Genomic DNA, 26,068 nt, shown 5'->3' with positions numbered 1-26,068 from the left:
AAACTTTTTGACCGACCAGCAAAACTGGCTCCATTTACAGTACTTGTCTTTTGTAAGACTGATTGATGATCATCGGAAAGTAATTAAAAAAAAAAAAAAAACAATTACTGTATATATCCCTGAGTTACTTATAAAAACAGCTTTTATTAAATTTGGTACTACATTTTGAATTTTGATAACAGCACACTGAAATTCTAAATACAAATATGTAGATTATTATTACTACATCATCACACTGACATTATTTGATAAGAGAAATAAAGAGAAGGGAATCTTAGTTTGCAGATTGCTGCTCCTTGTTGATGGGAAAGCTGTGATCCACCCAAGCCAGGTAGCCACCTCCCACGTTTTTCACTTTCTTGAAACCCTGATTTTATATTAAAAGTTAAAACAAATTATTATTTTCCTAAACACATTTTTATCGGTACTGTGTTGGGGGAAGTCTTACCGCAGCTACAAGTTCAGTTGTGGCATTGAAGGATCTTGCTCCACTTTGACAACCCTGTGTATCATCATTCTCAGATTCAAGATCGCTTTCAAACTAATAAACCCAAAAAAAATTGACTTTCCATGTGATTTTGAACCAAGTACCAGCCGATCTTACATATATAGTTTTGAGCTTTCATGGCCAAAAGGTAATTAAAGAAAAAACAGGTGATTTTTTTTTTTTTTTTTTTCATTTCTTGTGGGTGTGATGAGGAAGCAAAGAATTACCACAAGGATATCATCAGTTGGGTTGAGAAGAGAAGAGACTTGATCCAAGAAGTCTTGATTCTTCACTCTTCCTAGTGTATCACACAGATCGCAGAAGTTTTATATTTTGTATTGATATCTAAAAGTTGATTGAGATTTTGATAAACCTTGAGGTGTGCTGAGCATGTAGGGAACGTTCAGGATCTGAGGTGCCTGACAATGGCCTTTCCTAAACTCTTCCTGGGTCCTGCATGTGCAAGAAATTAGTTAACAGCTTGAATTGGTACATGCAATTATAGTGATGATGGGCCAATAGATAGAACTCACCTAACATCAAGATATTGATGGCCAAATTGGAGGAGAGTCTTGGCTTGGCTCACATCAACAGTAACAACTTCTTCTGGCTTTGAGCTGCACACTGAAGGAAACATCTTCTCAGGACAAAAATAAATGAAAAAACGAAAAGAAAGGATGAAGCTTTAAGAAGAGAGCAGATAATAATAAATATTAACCCGCAAATCGGACCATAAAACAAAATCTATATTTTTCTTTTTTGTCATTTATTTTATACATACGCATGTTCAGTTTAGATATTAAATACTAAACCATTTATGTATAAATGGTAAATGATTGAACCACTAGAAATTTGTTGCTATACACAAAGCAAATGAAATCTATAACCCATATTATAAAGAATATAAGATAAAGTCTAACAGAAGTTGGACGACAGCTATGGTAAGTGAGGCCTCCATGGAAAACGTGTTCACTTCTCAGTTCTCACTAGTTAAAAAAAAAAATATTGAAAAGAAATTAGTGAGAAAAGACAAATCAGGGAAAATCAACAACATGAACGCCCCAAGACTAATACAAATTAGATGACCCTAATCTAACCCAAAACTAAATAAATTCATGAACATAAACGTCAGTTTCTCATGTTGCTGATCATTGATTATGAGATAAAAAAATGTTTGCTGAGTTTAGAAAAAAATAAAAAAAAGAAAGAAAGTGAAAACCAATTTTGTTGGTGGACACAAAGTTAATGGTGATGGAATTACGCAACTAACGACCCCATGAATGAATGAGTCATTGTATTAGATGAGACGTTAGGTAGGGATAACGTCTTCTTTCTTCCTCTCTTTATTTGTTGTTACACGGATAAGAGTTAAAGACAGATATAAAAAGAATATAAAAATCATAGCCTCGTTCAATGGATTCCATTCCACCATGCAAGGGACTCAAATTCAATGTTTAAAATTATACAAAACGTAGGACTAAAGATTTCATTTAGAATCAACAAGATAACATAAAAGATTGGCCTGGATCTTGTATCTCAACATCTGCCATGATAAACTTCTCCAACTCATGTGGGAGAGAGAATCTGATAAGATCAAAGATTGTTTCTATCGATTTGTCTGCATTTATGTAAGAACACACACTCAAAGATTCTAACTCAAAAACATAAACTGATATCAAATTCGCAGATAAAATATCACGAAACAACAGGCGCACACACAATGATCATTTATATGGAGCATCCTTCTGTAAATATACAAAGAAAGTACACAGGGAAAGAACAACAACAAGCCGGCAAGCAAAGCAACTCAGATCTGTTTGATTCGGGAAAAACCAGCAGAGTATCGACACCCGACCAATATGGCAAATCCAAAGGCTTTACCTATACTTATACAGCTATACCAACATGATTCACTGTTCAATATCATTTGAAATATCGGATCGATGCGGACGTGGACCTGATCCACACAACCGAGCACTGATCTGGACATAAGCCAATAATAAATATTATGGCTTTGATTGGATCGAGCAAAGTTATCTACTCTGTTCTTGTATCTGTTCTAGGACTATCTCGTTTATGTGCCTGCAACAACACATACAGTGTATTGAATTTTAACTTTTTCTTATAATATATTTGTATTTAGTTAAACCACAAAAAAAAAAAAAAACAGTGTATTGAATCCACCACAAAAGGAATGGCAAATACCTACTCGGACAATTACCCAGGGATTTGACAATACATATGGAAACAGAGTCAGTCTCATGGGCTCACCTCGGAAGACATAGTCTCGGTCCTAATATCATGCTTGCAAACCGGGCAGGATGTACCCCATTTTGTCAACCAAGAGTCGATGCAACTCAAGTGAAAAGCTGCATAAGAGCGGTTCAAGTGAACCAACTGATATGAATTACCCACTTTCAGAAACTAAGAAAGGCCTAATCTTTGATCTCTCTTCGGATGTGCACATTTGACCCATTTATATCATTCTAAGCAATGGGGTAATACCCGAAACTTCATGTTCACTGCTAAACTAGTCTAGTTGGCATTGACAGAATGGGAATATTTTGTACACTAAAACCATAAAGCAGAAACAGTAATCCTGGAAAGAAATCAATTTTGGGAACTTAGAATCTTAAAGAAACTATTAAAGTCTTCCTAGGTTACGCAGATGCTTCAATCCTGTGATGGGACCATATCCAAATTTAGAGTAGCTGCAATCTCATAAATTTACATCCACATGACTGCAACGAACACATAAATGGTGGAAAGTTTCCATTTTGTCCACAGGAAAAAATAAAAGATACAGAAAAGAAAGAATAGCAGTTATTACCATGTTGGCAGGGAAGTAGTCTTAGGCTTTCTGCAACTCTATAATCCTCGAGGCATATCGCACATGTTTCTCCGGAATTGTGCAGGCCAGAATCACTAAACGTGAAGCTGGGGAGTGTCCGGACCAGCTGTGCATCAACTCTCACAGTCCTGTTGAGCCTGGCACGCCATTGGGTCCAGTGTCTAGGAGCAAAGAAGGCAAGCAAGAGGAAGGTAACGATTAGAAGGAGAGAGAAGAATGAGATGGCGAGCACAGTCCAAGCACTCCCCTTGCTCGGCGGATAAAGGCAGCATTCACCCTCTCGGCCTCTCGCGTACTTGCTCAAGATCTCACCCGCAACATTTGAAACGAAAACTGCATTCACTGTAATGTCCTGAGGGTTTACCTTCACTGTGCAAAACAGATGTTCATTAAGTCCTTGGGCTTGTGGCGTTGACTAAATTTTCTGAAATTCAACTCACTCCAGCTCAACAACAAGATTGGAGCCTATTAGGAGAAGAACAAATGGGGGAAAATAGGCTTACTAACGACGAGATCTTCGTTGTCTACGTTGTCGTAGACAATCACAGCTTGAAAACCGGAGTTCTGAGCATTAAGCAGCTTATCCTCGAAAGAACATTCGCCTCTGATAATCAAAGCGAACTTACTTCTCTGTTCTGTCCAGTTAGATGGGGCAGCGTGGAGCACCGGCGAGCAACCGTCGAGAGGATCTGCGACGTACAGAGCTCCACATATTCCGTTTCTGGTGACGGAGCCGTCTAGAGTAACAAAATACACAGAACGAACATAAATCACAATCAACTAATTATGAGAGCCGCCTCATTGGAAAAGAGATTTCCGATAAGCCAAAAAAGGAATTTTTTTAAAAAAAAAATGGATTGGGGAGAAATTGAACCAAAATTGGCAGGAAGATCGGGAAAAGAAGCGGCAATAGAATTGAGGACGACGGTGGCAGCCGAAAGATGTAATAGAGAAGTGAGAAAAGGAGCTGTAAGTAGTAGACAGCGCGAGACAACTCTCATCTTTCTCGACCGTAAAAGTCGATTGGCTTTTGCTTTCCAGTTCCACTTTCAGGCGCTCCTAAAAAGGCCTTTCCTTGCTTTCTCCACCCAAACCTTCTAGTCTCCTCAGCGGCTTTAAGTTTCCCAGTTTCAATACTTTATTACGTAATTAATGGATGAAACAAGTAAATTATTATTTTTGTTGTTGTTGTTGAGAACCAGATATTCCAGCTGTAGAGCTTGGTCCCATGGAGATTCGTACTTTTTTGCTTCAATTTTCTCAGAAACCTGTAAAACAACGGAGAAGAAGAAAGCTGATTCTTGGATGATTTTCTCCGACTTAACCTTTACCCTTTTAAAAATTTCTTGTATCGAATAATTCTCATGAATGAAAATCTCGAGTCATTTCTTCGACGGTTTGGTAAAACAGTCTCTTTTTTTTGACAGTTGAAACGCGCGGGAGGGAGCTTCTTCTTTCGACTCCTAACTGGGCCTTCTGTTCTGGGAGTTTGTGGGCTATTTAAGGCCCATAAAGAAGATCTGGAGCTAATAATTTTGTTCTCTCTCTTTTTCAGTTTTTTTTTTTGGCTTGTCGCTTAAGTTGGATTCGTCTCTTTATTATTTCTTCTCCCTGGGAAAAGGAAAGCAAAAGTATCATCGGACAAAAGAGAACGGCGTGAGAGATGGCTAGATACGACCGAGCAATTACCGTTTTCTCCCCCGACGGCCACCTCTTCCAAGTAGAGTACGCCCTAGAAGCCGTCCGCAAGGGTAACGCCGCCGTCGGAGTCCGCGGCACCGACACCGTCGTCCTCGCCGTCGAGAAGAAATCTACTCCTAAGCTTCAGGATTCTAGGTTTTACTTCGATCTCTCCTTACATTATTTTTTCTGGCCCGATCCCGATCCCTCTTCCGATTATTCTTTTTGGATCGCTTGCTTGTTTTATGTAGTTGCTAGTTGAACGAACAATGTTGATTTATGACCTGCTGCTGATACGAATGCTTACTTTGGTCTTTGTAAAACTTGTTAGCTGAGGAAATCTCCTAATCTTTGGAATCGGCAGCTGAAACCTTAGTTTAGCTCTCACTCTCTCCTCCGAGTATGCAAAACGAATCTTGTTTCTGATCAGAAAATGATGTGAAATTCCTTATACGAATGTCTATGTTACTCTTTCTTACGAGGTCGCAGCTTCGGTTATAATATATATGGCTTTGGTTTCCCTGTTATAAATTGTTGAACTTGAACCATTCTCTTATAATGCTGCGACCTATTCAATATCAATATATATGGAATTTGTGAGAGAAATGTGTGTGTTTCTCTCCCGACAGATCAGCCAGAAAAATTGTGAGCCTTGATAATCACATTGCCTTGGCATGCGCGGGTCTCAAGGCAGATGCACGTGTGCTGATCAACAAGGCAAGGATTGAGTGTCAAAGCCACAGGCTTACACTAGAGGACCCAGTGACTGTTGAGTACATCACGCGGTACATAGCGGGGCTTCAACAGAAGTACACCCAAAGTGGTGGTGTCAGACCCTTTGGTCTTTCTACTCTTATCGTCGGCTTTGACCCTTACTCTCATGTGCCATCCCTCTATCAGACTGATCCTTCTGGCACTTTCTCTGCTTGGAAAGCTAATGCTACCGGCAGAAACTCCAACTCGATTAGGGAATTCCTGGAAAAGAACTACAAAGAATCCTCCGGCCAAGAAACTGTTAAACTCGCTATCCGTGCTCTGCTCGAGGTCGGCCACTCCCAACATTTCTCCTCCTGATTAAAACCAAAAAAAAAAAAATAGTTGCTGTTTTGGGTCATTATCATTGTCACTGAATGGTATCGGCGCTTTGCATTGCAGGTAGTCGAGAGCGGAGGAAAGAACATTGAGGTTGCTGTAATGACTCGGGAGGAAAGTGGGCTGCGCCAGCTAGAAGAGGCTGAAATTGATGCTATTGTGGCCGAGATCGAAGCGGAGAAGGCAGCCGCAGAAGCAGCCAAGAAAGGCCCTCCAAAGGAAACTTGATAATACAATACCTCAATTTAACAACTCTTGGACTCCTTTCTCTGTTATCTACTTTTCTATGTTTTGTTACAAGACCTGCTACACAACATTCTGGCATTTGATTAGATATAATATACTTGGATCATTTTGTGTGCGTTGTCTGTTAGTTGGTTTGTGCTCCATACATCTGAAGCATGACTAACCCAGTGTAATTTGGGGACAGAGAGTTGCATTGTTGACATTCTGGAGTCGTCCGCCCAAATCACCACCATACCAAAAATTGAAATGAAACTTTGAGCTGATACTATTCTTTCTGCTCCATCTCACTAGCTTAGTCAGGGGTTTGCATTATCTGAGTCTCTTACATTACAATATACTTGATTGATCTATTTTAGAAATGTATTTGATTTGTGTATTCAGCATAATAGTTGGAGGAACAAAATCATAGCTTTCTCAGTTGTTTTTATATTACTCAAGAAATAGTCATGATAGAAGCATAAAATAAAAAACCTTTTTAAATAAATTTATTGCGATTGTTAAAAGTACCAATTAACTAGTGTCAAACAAACAAATCAATTAATAATTATTTAACTAAAAGTTATCTAAATCATCATATTTGATTTCATAAGCAAAATAGAAAATTTAGAAAGGAGATTCTTTTATCCCTAAAATTAATTTAAAGTTTTTTAAAGTAAATCTCAGTAATATTTTTGTTATATGTACATACAAATTTGTATATAATATTTAAGGAAAAAAAGAGAGAAACACCTACAAAAACATTATAATCTTATGTGCGTAAAGTCAGAGCGTGACAACATACATATTTATTTAGTGTGACATTACGAAAAAATAATAATCAACCTTTTCATAATAGAAAGATTTCTTGTCGAAAAAATAGATTATTAATTTATTACAGAAACAAGTATTTAATTAATAACTTTTATCGTTGGTCAAAGATTAGAGAGCTCCTTAATAAATAGAGACTGGTAGTTGTGATGAAATTGAGAATCCAGTCGCAATTAACAATGGAGAAACAGTAGTAATTAAGACCGTCGGATCTGAGAAAAAGCAACGATACGGATTAGTCTATTGCTCTGACCCTCGGTTTTCTCTCCATATTTGTTATATATAAGTTGGTTCCACACACACACACACACATGTACGAAACAAGGAAACATCATCAGAAGCTGGATTCGGAAATGGCGAGATCCGGCTTGTCTTTATGGGAAACAGCAGTCTGTGTAATTGTTTCTGCTCTCTGGGTGTCGCTTGGCAGCGTTAATGGCGGATACGTGAAGTATGGAACCGAAGCTAGAGTTGTGCCGGGGAAACTTAATGTTCATCTTGTTCCGCATTCTCATGATGATGTCGGGTGGCTCAAAACCGTTGATCAGTACTATGTTGGATCAAACAACAGTATCCAGGTGTATATAAACATACATACAGTATTGATATTAGAGAAGAAGAATCATATATAATACTGTATATCCTCAATGGAATAATCGTGTGATTAACAATTTTTCATCAGAAAGCATGCGTGAGGAACGTGTTGGACTCAGTGGTGGATTCGCTGCGTCGCGATCCCAATAGAAAGTTTGTGTTCGCTGAAATGGTGAAACATTAATTGCTTTTAATTTTGTTTTTTAAGTCATAAACCATGTTTAATTTATATATGGGGGATATCAATGTGAAAACATTTATTATATACATGTGTTTGGGTGAGGAAAAAAAAAGGCTTTCTTTACGCGTTGGTGGGAAGAACAAAGCCCGGAGACAAAAGAACAAGTGAGGAGGCTTGTGAGATCCGGACAACTTGAGTTTGTGTATGCATATGTGTTTGCTTACCAATCAAATCAACCTTTGAATATTTGATGATCATTACAATTAATGAATTTCACAGAGATGAATTAATTAATGGATGTGCGGTGCAGAAATGGAGGATGGAGTATGAACGACGAAGCAACGTGCCATTACATAGATATGATCGATCAGACCACGTTGGGGCATGTGTTTATAAAGCAGCAATTCAATACAACTCCTCGTGCTGCTTGGCAGATCGATCCCTTTGGTCATTCCTCTCTCCAAGCTTACCTCCTGGGAGCAGAGGTGCGTCCTCTTTTACTTTAGAAACCAAAAAAAAAAAAACAGGATATACGAAAATTAAAAAAAGAAAAGAAACCACTCGAGCTCGAGCTATTTTGGTGAGTGCAGTTAGGGTTCGACTCTCTGCACATGGCGAGAATCGATTACCAAGACAGAGAGAAGCGCAAGGCCGAGAAATCACTCGAATTCATATGGAGAGGATCCAAAACTTTCGATTCCTCATCTCAGATATTCACAAATGTCTTCCCGGTCCACTATGGCCCGCCCACTGGGTTTCACTACGAAGTCAGCGATGATTACGTGCCCCTCCAGGATGACCCTCGTTTCGACGCCTACAACGTTAAGGAGACCGTTGATAATTTCGTCAATGCTTCTCTCTTTTACGTAAGTTTTTTTTTTTTTTTTTTTAGAATTAATTTGTTCTCTCTCTTTTTTAATGTTCTTTCTTGGCGGCTCCTGAGTGAATCTATGTCATCATGTGAATACAGGCCAATGTGAGTCGAGGGAACCATGTGATGTGGACAATGGGTGATGATTTTCAGTACCAGTTGTCCGAGTCTTGGTTCAGACAGATGGACAGGCTGATCCATTATGTTAACAAGGTTTCATCTTTAATTTCAGTCTCACCCGGCCCCCTCACTGATATATATATATATATATATATATCGATTCTCACCAATTCTCACATTTAGTCTTACACTTACTCCCACAGGATGGCCGTGTCAACGCCTTGTACTCCACACCATCTCTCTATGTTGATGCCAAAAATGATGATGCCAATGTCACTTGGCCCCTCAAGACGCTTGACTTTTTCCCGTCAGTGGCTTCATTTCTAGACTAGTCAATTTTCTTTTTCTTTTGGCTTTCACTCTCTCTACTCTTGAGTCTTGTCTTGATGTAGATATGCGGATCGGGAAAGCGCCTACTGGACTGGCTACTTCACCAGCCGCCCTGCTTTTAAACATTATGTTCGGTCTCTTAGCGGTTACTACTTGGTATCAAATTGGATCCAAGAACCTGATTTCAATCTATATCTTCTTTGTGAAAATTCGGACACACAACATAATTAAGAGCCTTCATTTGTCTTTTCTTTTCCAAACAGGCTGCAAGGCAACTTGAGTCTCTGGTGGGCAAGAAATCTGGAGGTCCAAACACTTGCAGCCTTGGGGTTGCCCTAGGAATAGCGCAGCACCATGATGCTGTCACTGGAACTGCCAAGCAGCATGTAACAAATGATTACATCCAACGCCTAGCCCTTGGTGCTTCTGAGGTATCAACACACACACACACACTCACTCATATATATATATATATATATAATACTGGAATTCTTTATCAAGAAACTCTTCTCTTCTCTTGCTGATCATCCTTATCAGTAAATTTATATATATATATATATTAATTATGATTATTGTATATTTCCTTAGTCAGAAGCTGTGGTGAATTTTGCGCTGGCACGCTTATTGAGCAAGGCATGCACAGAGCCTGAGATAGCATTCACCCAGGTTAAATATCCTAGAAACTCGTGTTTAGAAAATTCCATTCTCATTGTAATGTCATGTGGGTTATAGATATATAATGAGTGTTTTTTTTTTTTATATGTTCTTCTTCTTCGGTGAGTTTTGTAGTAAAAAATTATCTACTAGTAAGTAACCTGCATATTTATACCTTGTCATGGAATCAAATGGGCAGTGCTCGTTGATGAATATCAGCTATTGCCCAGCGACGGAAGAAACCATTGCAGGCCAGAAGAGCTTGGTAATTTCCTTCACATCTCTTAGCAGTCGTTAGGATATATAGCTCAGGTCTGCGCTTAGGCTTCAACTGTCTCAGTGTGTTTGATCTTAATTCAGATTCTGGTGGCCTATAACTCCCTTGCATGGAATCGTACAGAAATCATCAGGATGCCAGTTACATTTTCTTACATTTTTTTACTTCTTTTCTTGTTAATCTAGCTTACTTGCTTCTTCGAGGTCAATTAATGGAGACTCACGATTTCTCTGTTTTACTAAGAGTCAGGGTATGTATACCAGGTCAATGATGCAGGTTTAACCGTGGAAGATTCATCTGGAAACACCCTTGATGCTCAGTACATCCCCATGGATAATGTCACAAGCTACCTGAGAAATCAATACACAAGAGCTTATTTGGGAATATCTTCACCGCAGATTCCAAAGTATTGGCTCGTGTTTAAAGCAACAGTGCCGCCGCTTGGTTGGAACACATTCTTCATTTCTAAAGCAAGCCGGGAAGGTATGGAGAGAAACAAAAAAACAAAGGCTCACGCTAATCTGTCCAATTTCGACAGAAAGTTACCTGTACACGTACGGCAGTGCCTTAAACTCATGATTCTCTTCTTTTTTTTTTTTCTGTATCATGCATTCATCATATAGGAAGCAACAATCCCCCAGCGATCTTTAGTCCAATGACCAATATGACTGAAATTGGTTCAGGAAATCTAAAGATTGTCTTCTCTCCAAACTCTGGTCTTCTCCAACGGATTTACAACTTGAGAACAGGAGTAATGTTTCGTCTACTCTTGCACGCTGAAAAATCTTGGAATATGGTTTACACAAAAAGATTCGATCAAAATTGTTTCTAATAATATATTTTCAGGCTAACATAGAGGTGCATCAGAACTATTTCTGGTATGCTTCAAATGTGTGGGGTTCCCAGGCTTCCGGTGCATATATTTTCCGACCTAATGGTTCCTTGGCATATGCTGTTTCGTCGAAAGTGAGTCTATGAATCAGTACTATTATATATAGCCATATCTATAGATCATAACTGGATAGTTCAAGAGCATTGAGATACTGAGTAACAAGATACTGTATAAGATAAAAACTTTCTAGCTATTCTTTGTTCTTCTACTCACTGGTTATATGTAGCCATATCCTCGATGATAATAGTCTTTGTACTCTTGAAATACAAAGTACTTGTTTATATGATAAGGGCTTTCATTGGCAATACGCAGCCAAAGTTGCAGATTGTGCGGGGGCCTCTAGTAGATGAAGTGCACCAACAGTTTAGTCCTTGGGTGGCACAGGTATGTGACAACTTGAGCTTCTTAGTTACTGTTTTTTTTTTTTTTTGTTTTGGGTAATTATAAAGCCATACAAACCGCTCCCATTGAGAATCATTAGTTGATACAGATCCGTGTTATCTTAGGTGATAAGGGTGTACAAAGAAAAAGAGCACGCAGAGTTTGAGTACACTGTGAGTGTTCCTGATCAAAACTCCAATTCAATATTCTTTTTATTTTATTTTTTTGTTTGGAAAAGAAGATCTCATTTTAATCAGCAGATTGGTCCAATACCTGTTGGTGAAGATTACATCGGGAAAGAGGTTATAACGCGGATGGTAGCAAATATGACTACAGAGAAGGCATTCTATACTGATTCTAACGGAAGAGACTTTCTGAAACGGGTATGGAGAATTTCTTTTTTTATAATATATACTGCTGTGTTGTCAGGTGGCAATAAATATGGTATGATCAACTTTGTATCCCTTGCAGGTCCGAGATAACAGAACAGACTGGCTTCTTCAGGTGAATGAGCCAATAGCAGGAAACTACTATCCGGTAAACTGTTGATTTGCAGTTGTTGGAAATTATTTTTTTTTGGAGTGCACGTAGTCAAATTAGTGTTGGATGGCTTAATTTGCACAAGTGTTGTTAACGCATTGTTGGAGTGAAATATCAGCTTAATCTTGGAATGTACACAAAAGACGAGAAATCAGAGCTGTCAGTGTTGGTTGATCGGGCTACAGGGGGTGCTAGTATCAAGGACGGTGAAATAGAGTTGATGCTTCACAGGTTCCCTCCCAATTGATTTTTTTTTTTTTTTTAATTTCTAAAAAAAGGAACGTTATTATTGTGTGGTTGAGTGAACACATGTAGTATACAGGCGTACGTGCATGGATGATGGGAGAGGAGTAGAGGAGAGCCTTGAAGAAACTGTGTGTATCAATGGGACCTGCTCTGGATTAACGGTATACATATATGTGTGTGTGTGTGTATTTGTTGATCAGGCAAACTCTCAATAAAAGCATATATAAAAAATGCAGGTTCGTGGGAATCACTATGTAAGCATAAATAAGGTAGGAGAAGGAGGGAGGTGGAGACGAGAGACTGGCCAGGAAATCTACTCTCCTCTTGTAATGGCATTCACACACGACAACAAGGAGAAATGGAAAGCCTCCACTTCTGTCAAAGGTTTTGCCATGGATCCCCTCTACTCCTTCCCTCCAAACGTTGCTCTCATCACTCTTCAGGAGCTTGATCTCGGGAACGTCCTTCTCCGCCTTGCTCATCTCTACGAGGTACCTACAATTTCATTCTCTTTACTGTCTTGATTTGTGACACACAGAGATCAAACGGTTTTTTTGACTCTTGTTTTCTTTCCAGGCGGGAGAAGACCCTGGTTACTCCACTCTCGCTAAAGTCGAGCTTAAGAAGTTGTTTTATGGGAAAACCGTAAGCAATCACTTGCTCATCTATCTACATGATGTATGTAGGTGGTGATTTGAAAACCCTTTTTTTTTGTTTGTAGATCAAACAAGTGAAAGAAATGAGTTTGGCAGCAAATCAAGAGAAGGCTAAGATGAAGGAGAAGATGAGATGGAAAGTGGAGGGTGAAGCCGAACAAACTTCTTCTTCGTCTTCCCTTCCGCTAAAAGGCGGACCCCTTGACAGCTCTGCTCTAGTTGTAGAGCTTGGTCCCATGGAGATTCGTACTTTTTTGCTTCAATTTTCTCAGAAACCTGTAAAACAACGGAGAAGAAGAAAGCTGATTCTTGGATGATTTTCTCCGACTTAACCTTTACCCTTTTAAAAATTTCTTGTATCGAATAATTCTCATGAATGAAAATCTCGAGTCATTTCTTCGACGGTTTGGTAAAACAGAGAGTCTTTTTTTTGACAGTTGAAACGCGCGGGAGGGAGCTTCTTCTTTCGACTCCTAACTGGGCCTTCTGTTCTGGGAGTTTGTGGGCTATTTGAGGCCCATAAAGAAGATCTGGAGCTAATAATTTTGTTCTCTCTCTTTTTCAGTTTTTTTTTTTGGCTTGTCGCTTAAGTTGGATTCGTCTCTTTATTATTTCTTCTCCCTGGGAAAAGGAAAGCAAAAGTATCATCGGACAAAAGAGAACGGCGTGAGAGATGGCTAGATACGACCGAGCAATTACCGTTTTCTCCCCCGACGGCCACCTCTTCCAAGTAGAGTACGCCCTAGAAGCCGTCCGCAAGGGTAACGCCGCCGTCGGAGTCCGCGGCACCGACACCGTCGTCCTCGCCGTCGAGAAGAAATCTACTCCTAAGCTTCAGGATTCTAGGTTTTACTTCGATCTCTCCTTACATTATTTTTTCTGGCCCGATCCCGATCCCTCTTCCGATTATTCTTTTTGGATCGCTTGCTTGTTTTATGTAGTTGCTAGTTGAACGAACAATGTTGATTTATGACCTGCTGCTGATACGAATGCTTACTTTGGTCTTTGTAAAACTTGTTAGCTGAGGAAATCTCCTAATCTTTGGAATCGGCAGCTGAAACCTTAGTTTAGCTCTCACTCTCTCCTCCGAGTATGCAAAACGAATCTTGTTTCTGATCAGAAAATGATGTGAAATTCCTTATACGAATGTCTATGTTACTCTTTCTTACGAGGTCGCAGCTTCGGTTATAATATATATGGCTTTGGTTTCCCTGTTATAAATTGTTGAACTTGAACCATTCTCTTATAATGCTGCGACCTATTCAATATCAATATATATGGAATTTGTGAGAGAAATGTGTGTGTTTCTCTCCCGACAGATCAGCCAGAAAAATTGTGAGCCTTGATAATCACATTGCCTTGGCATGCGCGGGTCTCAAGGCAGATGCACGTGTGCTGATCAACAAGGCAAGGATTGAGTGTCAAAGCCACAGGCTTACACTAGAGGACCCAGTGACTGTTGAGTACATCACGCGGTACATAGCGGGGCTTCAACAGAAGTACACCCAAAGTGGTGGTGTCAGACCCTTTGGTCTTTCTACTCTTATCGTCGGCTTTGACCCTTACTCTCATGTGCCATCCCTCTATCAGACTGATCCTTCTGGCACTTTCTCTGCTTGGAAAGCTAATGCTACCGGCAGAAACTCCAACTCGATTAGGGAATTCCTGGAAAAGAACTACAAAGAATCCTCCGGCCAAGAAACTGTTAAACTCGCTATCCGTGCTCTGCTCGAGGTCGGCCACTCCCAACATTTCTCCTCCTGATTAAAACCAAAAAAAAAAAAATAGTTGCTGTTTTGGGTCATTATCATTGTCACTGAATGGTATCGGCGCTTTGCATTGCAGGTAGTCGAGAGCGGAGGAAAGAACATTGAGGTTGCTGTAATGACTCGGGAGGAAAGTGGGCTGCGCCAGCTAGAAGAGGCTGAAATTGATGCTATTGTGGCCGAGATCGAAGCGGAGAAGGCAGCCGCAGAAGCAGCCAAGAAAGGCCCTCCAAAGGAAACTTGATAATACAATACCTCAATTTAACAACTCTGGTCTCCTTTCTCTGTTATCTACTTTTCTATGTTTTGTTACAAGACCTGCTACACCTCAATTTAGATTTCGCTTGAACTTTGATCAAACCAAGGATAAAATTCGCTGTGCACATTGTTAGATGGAGAAGTGAATGTCAATTTGCTAATTAGAAGGAAGCAGATCAATTAGCCTAATTTTCCCCGTGAACTATCATACAAGTTTCATTTCACCAAACTAATAAGAGACTGAAGATGGATAAATGTCACCAATCTTGTATTTCATCATCTTCAGATATCTCACTTTCCTCATCCATCTTTTCCTCTATTTCTGCAAAAACGTCTGGAGATGCGCTGTATCTTAGCCATTTCATCACGGGGCTGTACTCTGTGGCCATCACTGACATATCGGCCACTCTTGACCCCTCAAAGCCTAAGTTTCTCTGCTCTCTCAGATTCTTCTGCATTCACACATCAAATTTGTAAGCATATAGAGAAAGTTTGGACTTTGGGCATGTATAAGTTCCAGAAGAAAAGGAAAAGACATTGACCTTGGTTTGTATTGAGGATTGTTCCACTTGCCAGAGTTTTGGCTTGCGAATCACGTGCCATCTGCAAACTCACGATACAGACCAATCTATAACTGAAACATCTAACATACAACATATGATACAATCAAGTGGCATCCGTTTGTATAAGAAACCTGGATGACCATGGCTGCTTGTTTCCATACAACACACCGCGAACAGCAACTGAGGCACCAGCTGACTGTAGAACGTCCTCTGTTTTGTTATGCCCACTTATCTTTCCTCTTAAAGCTGCGAGAAGGAGATCAGCATCCGCTAAATACGAAGCCACACACCAGGCATCTTCCATGGCTCCGTCACTCAAAAAATCTAACACTTCATAAAGAAAATGAGTCCGTATTAGCAAATATTTCAGCTGGAAAAGCGCACATACATGCAAGTCTAAGTAAGCTCTCCTGTGTCACCCTATCAAGAAGGAAAATGGAGAGTCAAAATGAGCCAAGATTTGATACCATTTTCATGTAGAAAATCCACAACCCGCCCTGCTTGTCCATGAGCTTGGCCAAGAACCTTCTCTGGCGCATCCATTTTCAGTGGTAACCTTGCAAACTGGTCATGCACAATAAAGTCACTGCAATCTGACACAAACATTAGCTTTAGAAGACAATTATCCTGAGCTCTAAATTGCATTTTCACAACTTCCGGGTGACGAACTACCTGATACAATAACACTATCAGTCTCTCTTTTGTTGTGGAGAAACTTTCCTAGGGCGTGAAACAACGAAAGGGTCTCATCTCTACCAAAACAAGAAGATATTCCACTATCCAAACCACTGTGATAACTGTTATCCATGCCAGGCCATGGTGTTTTCATCTTTGTATGATTCAGTTCTGGCTTAACGGAAAACAGTTGCAAAGATGTAATAGCATGTCTGATGTCTCCTCCACTGGCACTCGCCATCTGATCAATCTCCACAGTCGTTACCTTACAATGCTCTTCACTACTTATCCTCTGAAGTGTCTTCTTAATTGAATTCTTCGTAATAGGATTAAAAGAGATCTGTAAATACATACCCGGACAAACAACTAGAGTTGAAGGAATCATATTTATCATTAGATCAAGACTGCAAATAGTTTGATGAATCAACCTTTAAAGCCCCAGCTCGCTCAAGAGATGACTGAACGTCCTCCATGCTTCGCGCAGTCTGGTCAGAAGAGTCTACTTTAACATAGTCAGTGATTAATACCACTGTTGGCATCTGTGTTGATCTCACCAAGAGAATCAAGCACTTTTGCAGCCTTTCAAAAGCGAGCCTCCCATTGGCTTGAGGAAGGTCATCAATCAAAAGAACAACACGCGCTTTTATACCTGCAGTACTCGACGAAGCAATCACTCCATATTTTCTTGTATTCTCAACAAAGTTTTCAAATTCATCCAACTTCGATGTGTACTTCAGTCCTAGGAGAATAAACCAAAATGAGCAGATAATCGCTGGAGTAGAACAGCAATTATTTCCTGTCCTGTAATTGCAGTGCAAAAAATGTGTACCTGAACTTGAGTTATGCACATGTTCTTGCCAGACTGTAGGAATAGGAGCGTTCCACTCATACACTGTGACTCCAAGGATAGACGCAATCAAATGGATAGTAGCAGATTTTCCGACTCCAGCTTGCCCCGTGACTAGTAGAACATTATTCCTAAAACCATCGTGCTGATTAAAAAAAAAAAAAAGCCACCAAAGTGAATACTGCCAATCACGCATCATGAGCTCAGAAATCATAAAGTAATTTTAAAGGTGAACCAAATATTACCTTTGCGAAATCCAAACTTTCCTCAAACCACAATTTAACTTGTTCAACCTAAAACATATATATTAGAAAAAAAAAAAATGCGCATGTGAAACAAAGAAGGTAAACACAGAAGAAATATACCTTCTTTCTGTGAACAGCAAGCTCTTCCAAGGTGCGAGGTCTGTACTTGTCAACCCATAAATCAGTATTCATGCTCCTTTCATAGCCTAAACAAGAGACCAAATAAATGAATTAAGATATTACAAGAACGAGTAGACTAAGAATTGCCAGTAGCCGCACAAAGCATCATCGAAACAACGACAAAAGAGAAAGCCGTGAAGCAAGCAGGCGATTTCAGCGTACCAGCAGAAGCCTTGAACCCGCTCAAAGCTTCATCGAAATCTTCGAAAGACAATCTGATCTGCAAAAGCGAAACTCAGGACATTCATCAAGGTGAAGAGCCAAAAGTAAACGAAAACTGTTGACGCAAATCCAGTGAGAGAGAGAAAGAAAGCACGCCTTGTCTACGTGACTCGAGTCTTTACTCGCCCTAGCACCCGAAAGTCGAGCTTTCTTCGACGCTCTAGGATTGGTTCTGCTAGCACCCGAGGACCTGGATTTCGGCTTCGCAGTAGACGGAGATGACGTTAAGCTATACGAAACATCGTCATCTCCATCATCCAACGATAATCCAACCATTTGATTTCCTTTCCCCATCGGCGAAACCTGTCGAAAACCCCTAGCGCCTAGGGTTTACGGAGAAGGAAACGGAACTTGATTACTCGATTAAAGTCTCAATAAGGATTTCAGATGAGTGGAGAACTTGTAGCATTCACGACGACTCACCGGCGTGTCGTCCCCTTGTTCAAATTTTCTTAACTTTCGTCCCAGTGACAGTGTTTTGCTTGCTACACACTAGAAGAATCCCGTAAAAACCCCTCCCTCTTCAATCTTTTCTGGTTCAGTTTTTCGCGGGTCGGGTATATGTTTTGGCACCGTTTTTGTGTTATCGGAGAGTGCTGGTCGTCTTTATCTGACGTGTCCATATCCGGACCGACCATCTAGTATAAATGTAGAGTACTAAAACGTGGCCACTTCCAGACCGTCCAATAATACTTCACGAAATGATATTGAACATCCGACGGTTATAATATATGAGGTGTAGCGTACGCTGCGTGGTGGGAGATTTATTCAATGGCCTGAGACTCACCTACCAACCCACGCTAAACCATACCGCACTACCAAAATTCCAAATGTCCTTATTATTGTGTGTTTCTTCACCAACCCCAAATTCTTCTTCTCTTCAAACCCAGAGATCTCTCGACTTGTGATCCGGATCGATTTCCATGGCTGCGAACACCATTTCGCTTTCCATCTCCTCCACTGCCGCCGCCTCGAAGAATCTCCACTCTCTTGACTCCCGTGGCTTGATTCCTCCCCCAACCATTTGCTTCCCTTTCTCTTCTTCAAAGTCTATACCTGGGGAATTATCTTTATCTTCCACCAGTATCTCCAGGTCTCGTATGCGCGCCGCCGGTGCGAGCCAGCTGATGAACGAACCGGCTAACGAGAAACGCTCCACCACTCCTCCCACAATCGTCGAGGTTGATTTGGGTAACCGGAGTTATCCGATCTATATCGGCGCCGGGTTGCTCGATCAGTCACAACTTCTTCAAAGGTGTTATATTCTCTCCCGTAAGGCAGATTCTATTTTTGAGTGTGAATACCCTGTGAAAATGTGACCATCTTCGCCTGTATTTCATGAAATCTTGTGCGTTTGTTTTATCTTTAATGTTCATCAACCAGCAAACCGATCGAATGTTGACATTTTTAGGCGTTAGTGTCGATTGAGTAACTTGTTGGAGATACATATGAAGCTTGCGCCCATTGGATTTGTTTGTATATTTACGCTGCGCACATCCTTAGTTTTGTTCACATGGAATTCCTTGTTGAATGAATAGGCATGTTCATGGAAAGAGAGTGCTTGTGGTCACTAATGAACGAGTTGCTCCTTTATACCTGGACAAGACCGTAGATGCTTTGACAAGAGGAAATCCGAACGTATCAGTGGAGAGTGTTATTTTGCCTGATGGAGAGAAATACAAGGACATGGTATGTGTTACCTTCGAGTTAGATTTTCCAGTTCTTGATATAGTCAATCAATAATTAACTGAGACTGGCCATTCTCTCTAGGATACTCTCATGAAAGTGTTTGACAAGGCCATCGAGTCTCGCCTAGATAGACGATGTACGTTTGTTGCGCTTGGAGGCGGCGTGATAGGTGATATGTGTGGGTATGCTGCGGCTTCTTACCTGCGTGGTGTTAATTTCATCCAAATCCCTACCACTGTTATGGCACAGGTACATGTTTTATCTACTCTGTAGTAGAAATTTCTTGTCTAAATCTTCCACATCCAGTAACACATTTCCATTTGTCGTTGCACATCATTTCATTTCCTTGTAGGTTGATTCTTCTGTAGGTGGCAAAACAGGCATAAATCATCGCCTTGGAAAGAATATGATCGGTGCATTTTACCAACCACAGTGTGTGCTAGTTGACACTAACACGTTGAACACACTGCCAGATAGGGAGATGGCCTCAGGTCTTGCTGAAGTGATCAAGTACGGGATTATCAGGGATGCCGAGTTCTTTGAATGGCAGGAGAAGAACATTGAGGCGTTGCTGGCAAGGTGATTTATTAACATTCCGCGTAAACAAAGGCAGTGAGCTCGTGTGTCTATCTCTATGAAAATGGTGTAATAATTTCCGTTGCAGGGATCCGGCTGCATTAGCTTATGCTATTAAGCGATCATGTGAAAACAAGGCGGATGTTGTGTCACAAGATGAGAGAGAGAGCGGCTTGCGAGCCACCCTGAATTTGGGTCATACATTTGGCCATGTAAGTAGTTTGTAGCGGCCTCTTTGGATATGGGTCATACTTTCAGGTCAGGATCCACGCTTGACTTATCATTTCTTTATGCAGGCCATAGAAACTGGCTTCGGGTATGGAGAGTGGCTCCATGGAGAGGCTGTTGCAGCTGGCACGGTATCTTTTACTCTCTCTTTTGCCATACAGCTAACCTCCTAACTCTCTCCAACATTCGACATATGGTTCACGCTGTAAGTTATTTCTCAGGTAATGGCAGTGGACATGTCATATCGTCTTGGTTGGATAGACGAGTCGATCGTTGAGAGAGTGAACAACATCTTAAAAAGAGCGAAATTGCCTACAACACCGCCAGAGAGCATGACCGTCAGCATGTTCAAGTCCATAATGGCGGTTAGTTTGTGGTCTAAGTAAAAAATATTTTGGACCTGTGTGCCAAAGATTCATTGGAATTTGGGTGTTGGAATGTTGTAATGCAGGTGGACAAGAAAGTGGCAGATGGACTGCTGAGGCTCATTCTTCTGAAAGGCCCGCTGGGTAACTGCGTTTTCACTGGAGATTATGATCGGAAGGCCTTGGATGCCACGCTCCTTGCATTCTCTAAATCTTGAGCACTTGTTCTTCCCTCGATTTTTTTTGTTGATGTTTTGTGAAGAGATGTACACGTTATGTATCATGTATACCGAACTTGTAACTAGCTTTGTGGAATATGGTAAATGAGAGCTTTAAAAACAAAAACCCTTTCTATTACGGCCCATTATGTCAATTTTCGTCATTTAATATGGCTTCCTAAAGGCCTATTTAAGAACCATTGATGGCCCGTTAATGCTCTGCTACTAACCCGTTAATGCTCTGCTACTAACCCGTTAATGGTCCATTTGTAACATTTAAATGGTCCATTAGTGATATTTTAATGGTCAATTAACGACCCATTATTGGCCCATTGTTTAAATAACGATCCATTACCGACCCAAAAACGACCCATTATCGGCTCAATAACAACCCATTAAATAGTCAATTGACGACTCCTTGTGGGCCCATTAACGACCAATATAATGGTCAATTGACGACCCATTATCGGCCCATTAACGACCATTAACGACCCATAATCGACCCATGACCCATAATCGGCCTATTAACGACCCATTATCGGCCCATTAACGACCCATTCTCGGCCCATTAACGATCCATTTAACGACCCAATCTCGGCCCATTAACGGCCCATTAGCGACCCATTATCGCCAATTAACGACCCATAATCGGCCCATTCTCGACCCATTTACGGCCCATTAACGGCTAATTCTCGGCCAATTAATGACCCATTGGCGGCCCATTAACGACTCCTTGTCGGCGTATTAACAATTCATTGTCGGCCCATTAACGACCCATTAATGGTCAATTAACGACGACCCATTAACGACCCATATAATAGTCAATTAACGACCCATTATCGGCTCATTAACGACCTATTATCGACCCATTATCGGCCACTGGTCCATTAGTTACATCTTTTCGTAACAGGCCCTATAATCGGCCCATTAGTGACTCATCCCAGTAATCCATTTTCGACCCATTAATGGTTCGTTAGAGGTCCATTAGTGGCTGCTTATTGACCCACTGTTGACCTATTACTGGTCCAATAATGCCCATTACTGGCCCATTAATAACATTTCAATGGTCCATGAACGACTTGTTATCGGCCCATTAGTTGTTGATTTAATGCCCCCATTGTATGTTTATTTCGGCCCACTAATGAATCGTGCATATGCCATCAGTAACCCATTACTGACCCATTAGTGACATCTTCTTGTATGTCCATTTTTAGCCCATTAAGATGGAATGAGTATGACATCTTCTTGTATGTCCATTTTTAGCCCATTAATATTACTTCACCCTACAATCTCATTCCACATTAAACTTTGAGCCTTTCTAATTATCATTATACTTCTCATCTTATCTGTATCCATAATTCAGAGACGAGGACGCTCATCTTACATACTTTCATTTCCACAACTTCTGAACTTCCAATATAGTCTGGATGATGTTGGTCAGTTCCGCAAGCTGCAAATCAGTTACACACGTTGCAGAGAATTACTCTAAACAAACACCTTTATATAACAAGATATACTTTCTGCAGTCTGAAAAAAGCATGTCGGCTTCAAAAGAGATGATGACTTAGTGTAAACAAATGTGTTTCAATGAGGACGGGGAACTACTTACTCTCCTGAACCCCTGCTATTATACTAACAGGTATCTAACCTTCATCATTCATCTAACGCCGCAAGTGTTTATCTTTGCTCAAGTTATAAGCGCTGCATTTAAAGTTTACCGAAGGATAAAGATTGTTATTCGCACTTGTAATCTAAAGGTGGGCCAGAAAGGTGGGAACACAACCAGAAAACTCGAGAGAAAGATGGGATAGAAACCGAATACCTGAAACAATATTCTACTTGTGTCAATATCTTATTGTACACCCTGGCATCAAGCTGGGAAAATAAATGGGTAGAGGTGGGAAGTGTCCAACCAAAGCCATAGACTCTTGGGTGGATCGTGGATGTAGCAAAAAGAGGTGCGGCGCATAATCTAAAGATACAGACGGCATTGCGGAATTAGATATCGGAGTATATGAGGTGAGAGAGAACGCAAGAGATCACCGAAACCACACCTGGATAGAGCATGATATGAACCTATTTGAGGAGGCGCCGCCATATATTGCGCACTACTGGCAGGAAAAGAAGGTGGCCCCATCAGCATCTGCGGTTGCAAGGCATGTCTCTCCCATTAAAGTTACGGTGAGAAAAACCGGTTTGGTCCAAGTTGAGCCTGTTTCCATGGTGAAGGCCATCCCCATGAGGGTTAGCGTTGCTGTCATGCACTCTTTGGAGCGACTAGTTCCTGAAGCGTAAGAGCCACCCCTTTGGCCGTGATTCTGATACCTGGTGTTAGCAGTATATATGTATATAGAGTTAATCAAACAAGCTTTGAATCAATGAGGTTGAAAAGAAACACGAAACCCCTATATACGCAGATGCTGGTCAACCCCCTATATATTTCCTCATCATATAATCGGTTCAACATTTCTACTAGCCAAAAGGTGAATTTCAAGAAAAAGAAAAAACCTGCGGAATTGGGGATGATCCATCAGAAAAATCGGGAAGAAGGCCTAGCAGATAGAGACAACGAACGCAGGCCAGGATTCGGTGCGCATCACAAGGCCGATCTCGCGGAGCTGGTTCCAGACAGGCTTCTTATCAGCATTGTCGTGGTCAGAAGTATGGAAGAAGGGATCGTTCAGGGAAAGGGAAAGAGCCGGATCATCATGAATCGCGCCGGAACCAGAATCATCAGCTATCCAAGGAGAGGAATCGAGACATAATCGCAAGATAGAGTAATCAATGGAGTAGCGAGGGTTTTGCGATGCCGAATTAGCAGCACTAGACTCCGTCGTAGCCATCCTGTAACAACGGATTGGGAAACAAAAAAAAAAAGAAGAAGCAAAGAGATGATCGATGATAAAGATCCCGACTGTGGTGGAAGAGTACCTTTGTGTGTGTGTTTGCCCTTCCAGGTTTACAAACCCACATTTTCTTTTACCATAATAATACCCTCTCATTTCACCTCATTGAACCCCAAGGGTCGCACAATACACAAACACAAATGCTTAAGAAAAACAGAATAAGCCTAAGGTCTATTTTTATTGGGTTAAGACCTTCTCTATGTTGTTTTGATCTACGAGACTAGATAAAGGAATATGTTCTCTCTTCTAATGGGGGTTTTAATTTGGCTAAAACACGTTAATAAGAGTGATTAAATTCTGACGGAAAAAGCAAACAAAAGTACACGCAACGCAACGTAATGATTAAGACAGAAAATGTTTGACACATGCATCTCAATACCTCGACACGTTTCGATCCACTCTCGAGAAATTCAAAGGAAGCGTTGGAGAGCACACAACACAAGACAAGAAAAGCCAAACCAGATATTTGGTTGGTTGGTTGGTTGATAATTATAAGGGCAAGAGCAGGACGGGGCAGGGGACGAACTCAGCAAGTAAATTGGCGTCGATGAACTTAGAGTGGATGGATTCCATGCTCATCACCACCAGCTCCATATTCAGCTCATCTGCGACCTCTCCTATTATGGCCGTCGCCTTTTTCCCTTCCCCAAGCCTCTCCAACAGCCTAAACTCCTCGAACCCACCTGCCACCAACCATTCCAATTCCTTTGCCTCTTTATAGTTTATATTTATCTCAGACTACATTACAACCACCTTTTTTTTGGTGGTCTTTTCTAGTTAAGATTACCTTCGCATAGATGCCACCGGATGTTGGATACTTGAGTCTCATGCTCCGATGATGATTCTCTCTTTTCTTCGTCGATGACTGAAGAAGCAACCGTTTTAGTAAAGGCCGTGAATTCAAATGGCCGGCTCAGATGTGATTCAAAAGGATTCTTGTTGTTATATTACCTACAACTGTTATATCAGCTCCATACTTTTTGGCCAAACTAGTTGTTGTAGCAGCAGCCTGGAGCAATTGAGAGAAGATAACATATATCACATATGGGGGAGGAGAATGATTTTGCTATCAATAAGATGATACATACATACATAAATACACGAGTGGAAATCTAACCTGTCTAGTGCCTTCAGAAAGATAAGGATTCCGATCAATCACAGGCAGGAGAAGATGTTTGAGATTACTAAATGTATCTCCCACAACACTTGCTCCAGCCTCTTTCGACTGCGCCTTTGCTGGCCCTAACACAATATCAAATCCAATTCAGGATCCATCTCAACAACCGCCAAAACCCTTCAAGACTTGATGGTGTGATACTATTTATCAAACCTCAAACATTCATGACAAAATTGGACACTCATTTTTGTTGACAGATAGGAGTAGTAACTCGGATTCTTCAATAAAATCGAAAAATAAATAAAAAATGAAAGATGATATACCTTTGAGCGCAGCCCTGCGATGGTCAGGGAAGACAGAGAGTTCGCGGGGTTTAACTTTAAATCCAAGAGAAAGAGAGTGGAGAGTAGAGGAAGAAGATGAAGGCGATGTAAGTGTTGTTCCTTGCTTGGAGGCCGTAGCGAGAACAGATACGGCGGCGAAGGAGTGAGCAGATGCCATTGAAACGCGACGGAGCTACTAGCTTCAGAAACTGGACGATTCCAGAAAACACTACTAAAGTTTTTCCATCTCCCCGTTTTCTTATAAGGCCGAAAGTATTGGTGAATATATAAACGGGCCATATTGAGAAAAATTAATAATGAGCCCATGCAAGGATAGTCATTTCTTCTTTTTTTGTGTGTTTAGGGCTTTCTATTGCTTTATTAATTAATTGATGTGTAGGAGGAACTCAAATACAATTTCATTTTAGTAAATGACTTTTCTAAAAGATGATCAATCAATGTGAGAATGTTGGATAGCAAAGAAACTGGTGAAGGCGGCACTGCGCGAGGCGGCAAAGAAAAGAAAGATGACATAAAATACTCCGATCTCAACCAGATTGAGAGAGGCGTCAGAAGGCATTTCCACGATGGTTGTCCTCTTCCCGGACACTGATCTTCTCAGCAAAGCCTCCTCTCACAAAACCATTTGTGTTTCTATCCGTGGTGGTGGTATCGCCTTACCCAAGAAACTCGTTCCATTCAACTTGGAGTTATATAGATATATAGATATTTGTTCAATTTTTTTTTTTAAAAAGGGAACATCTTTTGGGTTCACTCATCTGTTATAATGTTTTTTTGCTAAACTGTAAATATCATTATAAAATGAAAGGAAGATTTACAAAAAGCAAATCTAGAGTTTGAAACCACCTTGGCAAAAAAGAAATAAAAAACAAGGTAGAACAGGATGAGAAAGATAGCAAAAATGTTACGACAGCCTTTAGATCATCTAATCCAGCAAATCATAAGATCAGTAAAGCACTTGTGG

At 40.7% G+C, this 26,068-nt stretch overlaps 9 protein-coding genes across 16 annotated transcripts; 4 read left to right on the top strand and 5 right to left on the bottom strand.

Annotated features, from left to right (window-relative positions):
* Positions 1 to 123: 123 nt before the first annotated feature.
* Positions 124 to 1,352, bottom strand: LOC18012151 (thiosulfate sulfurtransferase 18). Of its 3 annotated transcripts, none has more exons than XM_024151621.1 (6): positions 1,269 to 1,328; positions 1,021 to 1,111; positions 861 to 940; positions 715 to 785; positions 449 to 502; positions 124 to 367 (listed from the first exon to the last, which is right to left on the bottom strand). In XM_024151621.1, the coding sequence occupies exons 1-6, from the start codon at positions 1,270 to 1,272 to the stop codon at positions 275 to 277; spliced, it is 393 nt and encodes a 130-aa protein (XP_024007389.1). In that variant the 5' UTR covers positions 1,273 to 1,328; the 3' UTR covers positions 124 to 274. The 3 variants fall into 3 exon arrangements, with proteins under 3 accessions (XP_024007389.1, XP_024007388.1, XP_006393804.1); XM_024151620.1 differs by lacking the exon at positions 1,269 to 1,328 and adding an exon at positions 1,206 to 1,253; XM_006393742.2 differs by having other exon boundaries at positions 1,021 to 1,352.
* An 805-nt stretch (positions 1,353 to 2,157) lies between these two features.
* Positions 2,158 to 4,422, bottom strand: LOC18012150 (receptor homology region, transmembrane domain- and RING domain-containing protein 1). 3 transcript variants are annotated; one of them, XR_002897699.1, is made up of 5 exons: positions 4,213 to 4,422; positions 3,842 to 4,075; positions 3,318 to 3,707; positions 2,693 to 2,856; positions 2,158 to 2,569 (listed from the first exon to the last, which is right to left on the bottom strand). XR_002897699.1 is itself a non-coding variant. In XM_006393741.2 (5 exons), exons 1-5 carry the CDS (start codon positions 4,337 to 4,339, stop codon positions 2,525 to 2,527), a joined length of 894 nt encoding a protein of 297 aa, XP_006393803.2. In that variant the 5' UTR covers positions 4,340 to 4,422; the 3' UTR covers positions 2,158 to 2,524. The 3 variants fall into 3 exon arrangements, 2 of the variants coding, with proteins under 2 accessions (XP_006393803.2, XP_024007643.1); XM_006393741.2 differs by having other exon boundaries at positions 2,759 to 2,856; XM_024151875.1 differs by lacking the exons at positions 2,158 to 2,569; positions 2,693 to 2,856 and adding an exon at positions 2,873 to 3,228.
* A 482-nt stretch (positions 4,423 to 4,904) lies between these two features.
* Positions 4,905 to 15,048, top strand: LOC18012181 (proteasome subunit alpha type-7-B). 2 transcript variants are annotated; one of them, XM_024151597.1, is made up of 4 exons: positions 4,905 to 5,174; positions 5,648 to 6,062; positions 6,174 to 6,355; positions 14,933 to 15,048. In XM_024151597.1, exons 1-3 carry the CDS (start codon positions 5,002 to 5,004, stop codon positions 6,336 to 6,338), a joined length of 753 nt encoding a protein of 250 aa, XP_024007365.1. In that variant the 5' UTR covers positions 4,905 to 5,001; the 3' UTR covers positions 6,339 to 6,355; positions 14,933 to 15,048. The 2 variants fall into 2 exon arrangements, with proteins under 2 accessions (XP_024007365.1, XP_006393802.1); XM_006393740.2 differs by lacking the exon at positions 14,933 to 15,048 and having other exon boundaries at positions 6,174 to 6,471.
* Positions 7,408 to 13,299, top strand: LOC18013232 (probable alpha-mannosidase At5g66150). Of its 3 annotated transcripts, none has more exons than XM_024151596.1 (24): positions 7,408 to 7,741; positions 7,846 to 7,929; positions 8,052 to 8,140; positions 8,249 to 8,423; positions 8,529 to 8,804; positions 8,909 to 9,022; positions 9,133 to 9,236; positions 9,322 to 9,415; positions 9,523 to 9,690; positions 9,848 to 9,925; positions 10,113 to 10,178; positions 10,274 to 10,330; positions 10,454 to 10,673; positions 10,874 to 10,941; positions 11,037 to 11,156; positions 11,395 to 11,466; positions 11,589 to 11,636; positions 11,724 to 11,846; positions 11,935 to 12,000; positions 12,122 to 12,234; positions 12,326 to 12,410; positions 12,486 to 12,740; positions 12,826 to 12,894; positions 12,971 to 13,299. In XM_024151596.1, the coding sequence occupies exons 1-24, from the start codon at positions 7,475 to 7,477 to the stop codon at positions 13,220 to 13,222; spliced, it is 3,063 nt and encodes a 1,020-aa protein (XP_024007364.1). In that variant the 5' UTR covers positions 7,408 to 7,474; the 3' UTR covers positions 13,223 to 13,299. The 3 variants fall into 3 exon arrangements, with proteins under 3 accessions (XP_024007364.1, XP_006393801.2, XP_024007363.1); XM_006393739.2 differs by having other exon boundaries at positions 10,814 to 10,941; XM_024151595.1 differs by having other exon boundaries at positions 10,454 to 10,744; positions 10,885 to 10,941.
* On the top strand, positions 13,482 to 15,035 carry LOC18013352 (proteasome subunit alpha type-7-B). The gene is made up of 3 exons (XM_006393738.2): positions 13,482 to 13,751; positions 14,225 to 14,639; positions 14,751 to 15,035. The coding sequence occupies exons 1-3, from the start codon at positions 13,579 to 13,581 to the stop codon at positions 14,913 to 14,915; spliced, it is 753 nt and encodes a 250-aa protein (XP_006393800.1). The 5' UTR covers positions 13,482 to 13,578; the 3' UTR covers positions 14,916 to 15,035.
* On the bottom strand, positions 15,004 to 18,194 carry LOC18013404 (cell cycle checkpoint protein RAD17). The gene is made up of 12 exons (XM_006393737.2): positions 18,085 to 18,194; positions 17,758 to 17,984; positions 17,602 to 17,659; positions 17,380 to 17,465; positions 17,260 to 17,307; positions 16,997 to 17,159; positions 16,596 to 16,906; positions 16,165 to 16,507; positions 15,960 to 16,085; positions 15,624 to 15,822; positions 15,472 to 15,532; positions 15,004 to 15,381 (listed from the first exon to the last, which is right to left on the bottom strand). The coding sequence occupies exons 2-12, from the start codon at positions 17,953 to 17,955 to the stop codon at positions 15,187 to 15,189; spliced, it is 1,788 nt and encodes a 595-aa protein (XP_006393799.2). The 5' UTR covers positions 17,956 to 17,984; positions 18,085 to 18,194; the 3' UTR covers positions 15,004 to 15,186.
* A 305-nt stretch (positions 18,195 to 18,499) lies between these two features.
* LOC18013226 (3-dehydroquinate synthase, chloroplastic) lies at positions 18,500 to 20,864 on the top strand. Its single transcript, XM_006393735.2, has 8 exons — positions 18,500 to 18,916; positions 19,200 to 19,350; positions 19,432 to 19,599; positions 19,703 to 19,929; positions 20,015 to 20,138; positions 20,223 to 20,285; positions 20,376 to 20,519; positions 20,606 to 20,864. The coding sequence occupies exons 1-8, from the start codon at positions 18,585 to 18,587 to the stop codon at positions 20,735 to 20,737; spliced, it is 1,341 nt and encodes a 446-aa protein (XP_006393797.1). The 5' UTR covers positions 18,500 to 18,584; the 3' UTR covers positions 20,738 to 20,864.
* A 1,583-nt stretch (positions 20,865 to 22,447) lies between these two features.
* On the bottom strand, positions 22,448 to 23,828 carry LOC112083355. Its single transcript, XM_024151011.1, is given in 7 exon segments — positions 22,448 to 22,617; positions 22,620 to 22,709; positions 22,792 to 22,805; positions 22,807 to 22,894; positions 22,897 to 23,010; positions 23,013 to 23,105; positions 23,295 to 23,828. Coding segments are annotated over 7 exon segments (990 nt in total). The 5' UTR covers positions 23,740 to 23,828; the 3' UTR covers positions 22,448 to 22,471.
* Positions 23,829 to 23,963: 135 nt separating this feature from the next.
* LOC18013225 lies at positions 23,964 to 25,355 on the bottom strand. The gene is made up of 5 exons (XM_024151713.1): positions 25,084 to 25,355; positions 24,761 to 24,885; positions 24,595 to 24,652; positions 24,431 to 24,508; positions 23,964 to 24,326 (listed from the first exon to the last, which is right to left on the bottom strand). Exons 1-5 carry the CDS (start codon positions 25,259 to 25,261, stop codon positions 24,133 to 24,135), a joined length of 633 nt encoding a protein of 210 aa, XP_024007481.1. The 5' UTR covers positions 25,262 to 25,355; the 3' UTR covers positions 23,964 to 24,132.
* Between the last annotated feature and the right edge of the window lie 713 nt (positions 25,356 to 26,068).

The sequence above is a fragment of the Eutrema salsugineum genome, unplaced genomic scaffold (assembly GCF_000478725.1).
Source record: "Eutrema salsugineum unplaced genomic scaffold, Eutsalg1_0 scaffold_6, whole genome shotgun sequence".
Lineage (NCBI taxonomy): Eukaryota > Viridiplantae > Streptophyta > Magnoliopsida > Brassicales > Brassicaceae > Eutrema > Eutrema salsugineum.
The sequence above is the reverse complement of the archived record's forward strand: the minus strand, read 5'-3'. Positions and strand labels throughout refer to the sequence as shown.

Bases quoted from the DNA above. Each gene is read 5' to 3' on its own strand.
- LOC18012181 (XM_024151597.1), top strand. From the start codon at position 5,002: ATGGCTAGATACGACCGAGCAATTACCGTTTTCTCCCCCGACGGCCAC. The intron at 5,175-5,647 runs GTTTTACTTCGA...CTCTCCCGACAG, and splicing joins CCTAAGCTTCAGGATTCTAG to ATCAGCCAGAAAAATTGTGA. The intron at 6,063-6,173 runs GTCGGCCACTCC...TTTGCATTGCAG, and splicing joins CTATCCGTGCTCTGCTCGAG to GTAGTCGAGAGCGGAGGAAA.
- LOC18012151 (XM_024151620.1), bottom strand. The intron at 786-860 runs GTTTATCAAAAT...GTGATACACTAG, and splicing joins CATGCTCAGCACACCTCAAG to GAAGAGTGAAGAATCAAGAC. The intron at 503-714 runs GTAATTCTTTGC...GATGATACACAG, and splicing joins CAACTGATGATATCCTTGTG to GGTTGTCAAAGTGGAGCAAG.
- LOC18012150 (XM_006393741.2), bottom strand. From the start codon at position 4,339: ATGAGAGTTGTCTCGCGCTGTCTACTACTTACAGCTCCTTTTCTCACT. The intron at 4,076-4,212 runs GTTCAATTTCTC...TTGTTACTCTAG, and splicing joins CGATCTTCCTGCCAATTTTG to ACGGCTCCGTCACCAGAAAC. The intron at 2,570-2,758 runs GTGAGCCCATGA...GTGTTGTTGCAG, and splicing joins CCGAGACTATGTCTTCCGAG to GCACATAAACGAGATAGTCC.
- LOC18013226 (XM_006393735.2), top strand. From the start codon at position 18,585: ATGGCTGCGAACACCATTTCGCTTTCCATCTCCTCCACTGCCGCCGCC. The intron at 18,917-19,199 runs GTGTTATATTCT...TTGAATGAATAG, and splicing joins CAGTCACAACTTCTTCAAAG to GCATGTTCATGGAAAGAGAG. The intron at 19,351-19,431 runs GTATGTGTTACC...CATTCTCTCTAG, and splicing joins GAGAGAAATACAAGGACATG to GATACTCTCATGAAAGTGTT.
- LOC18013404 (XM_006393737.2), bottom strand. From the start codon at position 17,955: ATGGGGAAAGGAAATCAAATGGTTGGATTATCGTTGGATGATGGAGAT. The intron at 17,466-17,601 runs GTACGCTGAAAT...TCTCTTGTTTAG, and splicing joins CGGGTTCAAGGCTTCTGCTG to GCTATGAAAGGAGCATGAAT. The intron at 17,308-17,379 runs GTATATTTCTTC...TATATGTTTTAG, and splicing joins TTGCTGTTCACAGAAAGAAG to GTTGAACAAGTTAAATTGTG.
- LOC18013352 (XM_006393738.2), top strand. From the start codon at position 13,579: ATGGCTAGATACGACCGAGCAATTACCGTTTTCTCCCCCGACGGCCAC. The intron at 13,752-14,224 runs GTTTTACTTCGA...CTCTCCCGACAG, and splicing joins CCTAAGCTTCAGGATTCTAG to ATCAGCCAGAAAAATTGTGA. The intron at 14,640-14,750 runs GTCGGCCACTCC...TTTGCATTGCAG, and splicing joins CTATCCGTGCTCTGCTCGAG to GTAGTCGAGAGCGGAGGAAA.
- LOC18013225 (XM_024151713.1), bottom strand. From the start codon at position 25,261: ATGGCATCTGCTCACTCCTTCGCCGCCGTATCTGTTCTCGCTACGGCC. The intron at 24,653-24,760 runs GTTAGATTTCCA...CAATTGCTCCAG, and splicing joins TTTCTGAAGGCACTAGACAG to GCTGCTGCTACAACAACTAG. The intron at 24,327-24,430 runs GTAATCTTAACT...GGTTGGTGGCAG, and splicing joins CCGGTGGCATCTATGCGAAG to GTGGGTTCGAGGAGTTTAGG.
- LOC18013232 (XM_006393739.2), top strand. From the start codon at position 7,475: ATGTACGAAACAAGGAAACATCATCAGAAGCTGGATTCGGAAATGGCG. The intron at 9,416-9,522 runs GTATCAAATTGG...TTTTCCAAACAG, and splicing joins CTCTTAGCGGTTACTACTTG to GCTGCAAGGCAACTTGAGTC. The intron at 11,467-11,588 runs GTATGTGACAAC...GTGTTATCTTAG, and splicing joins TTAGTCCTTGGGTGGCACAG to GTGATAAGGGTGTACAAAGA.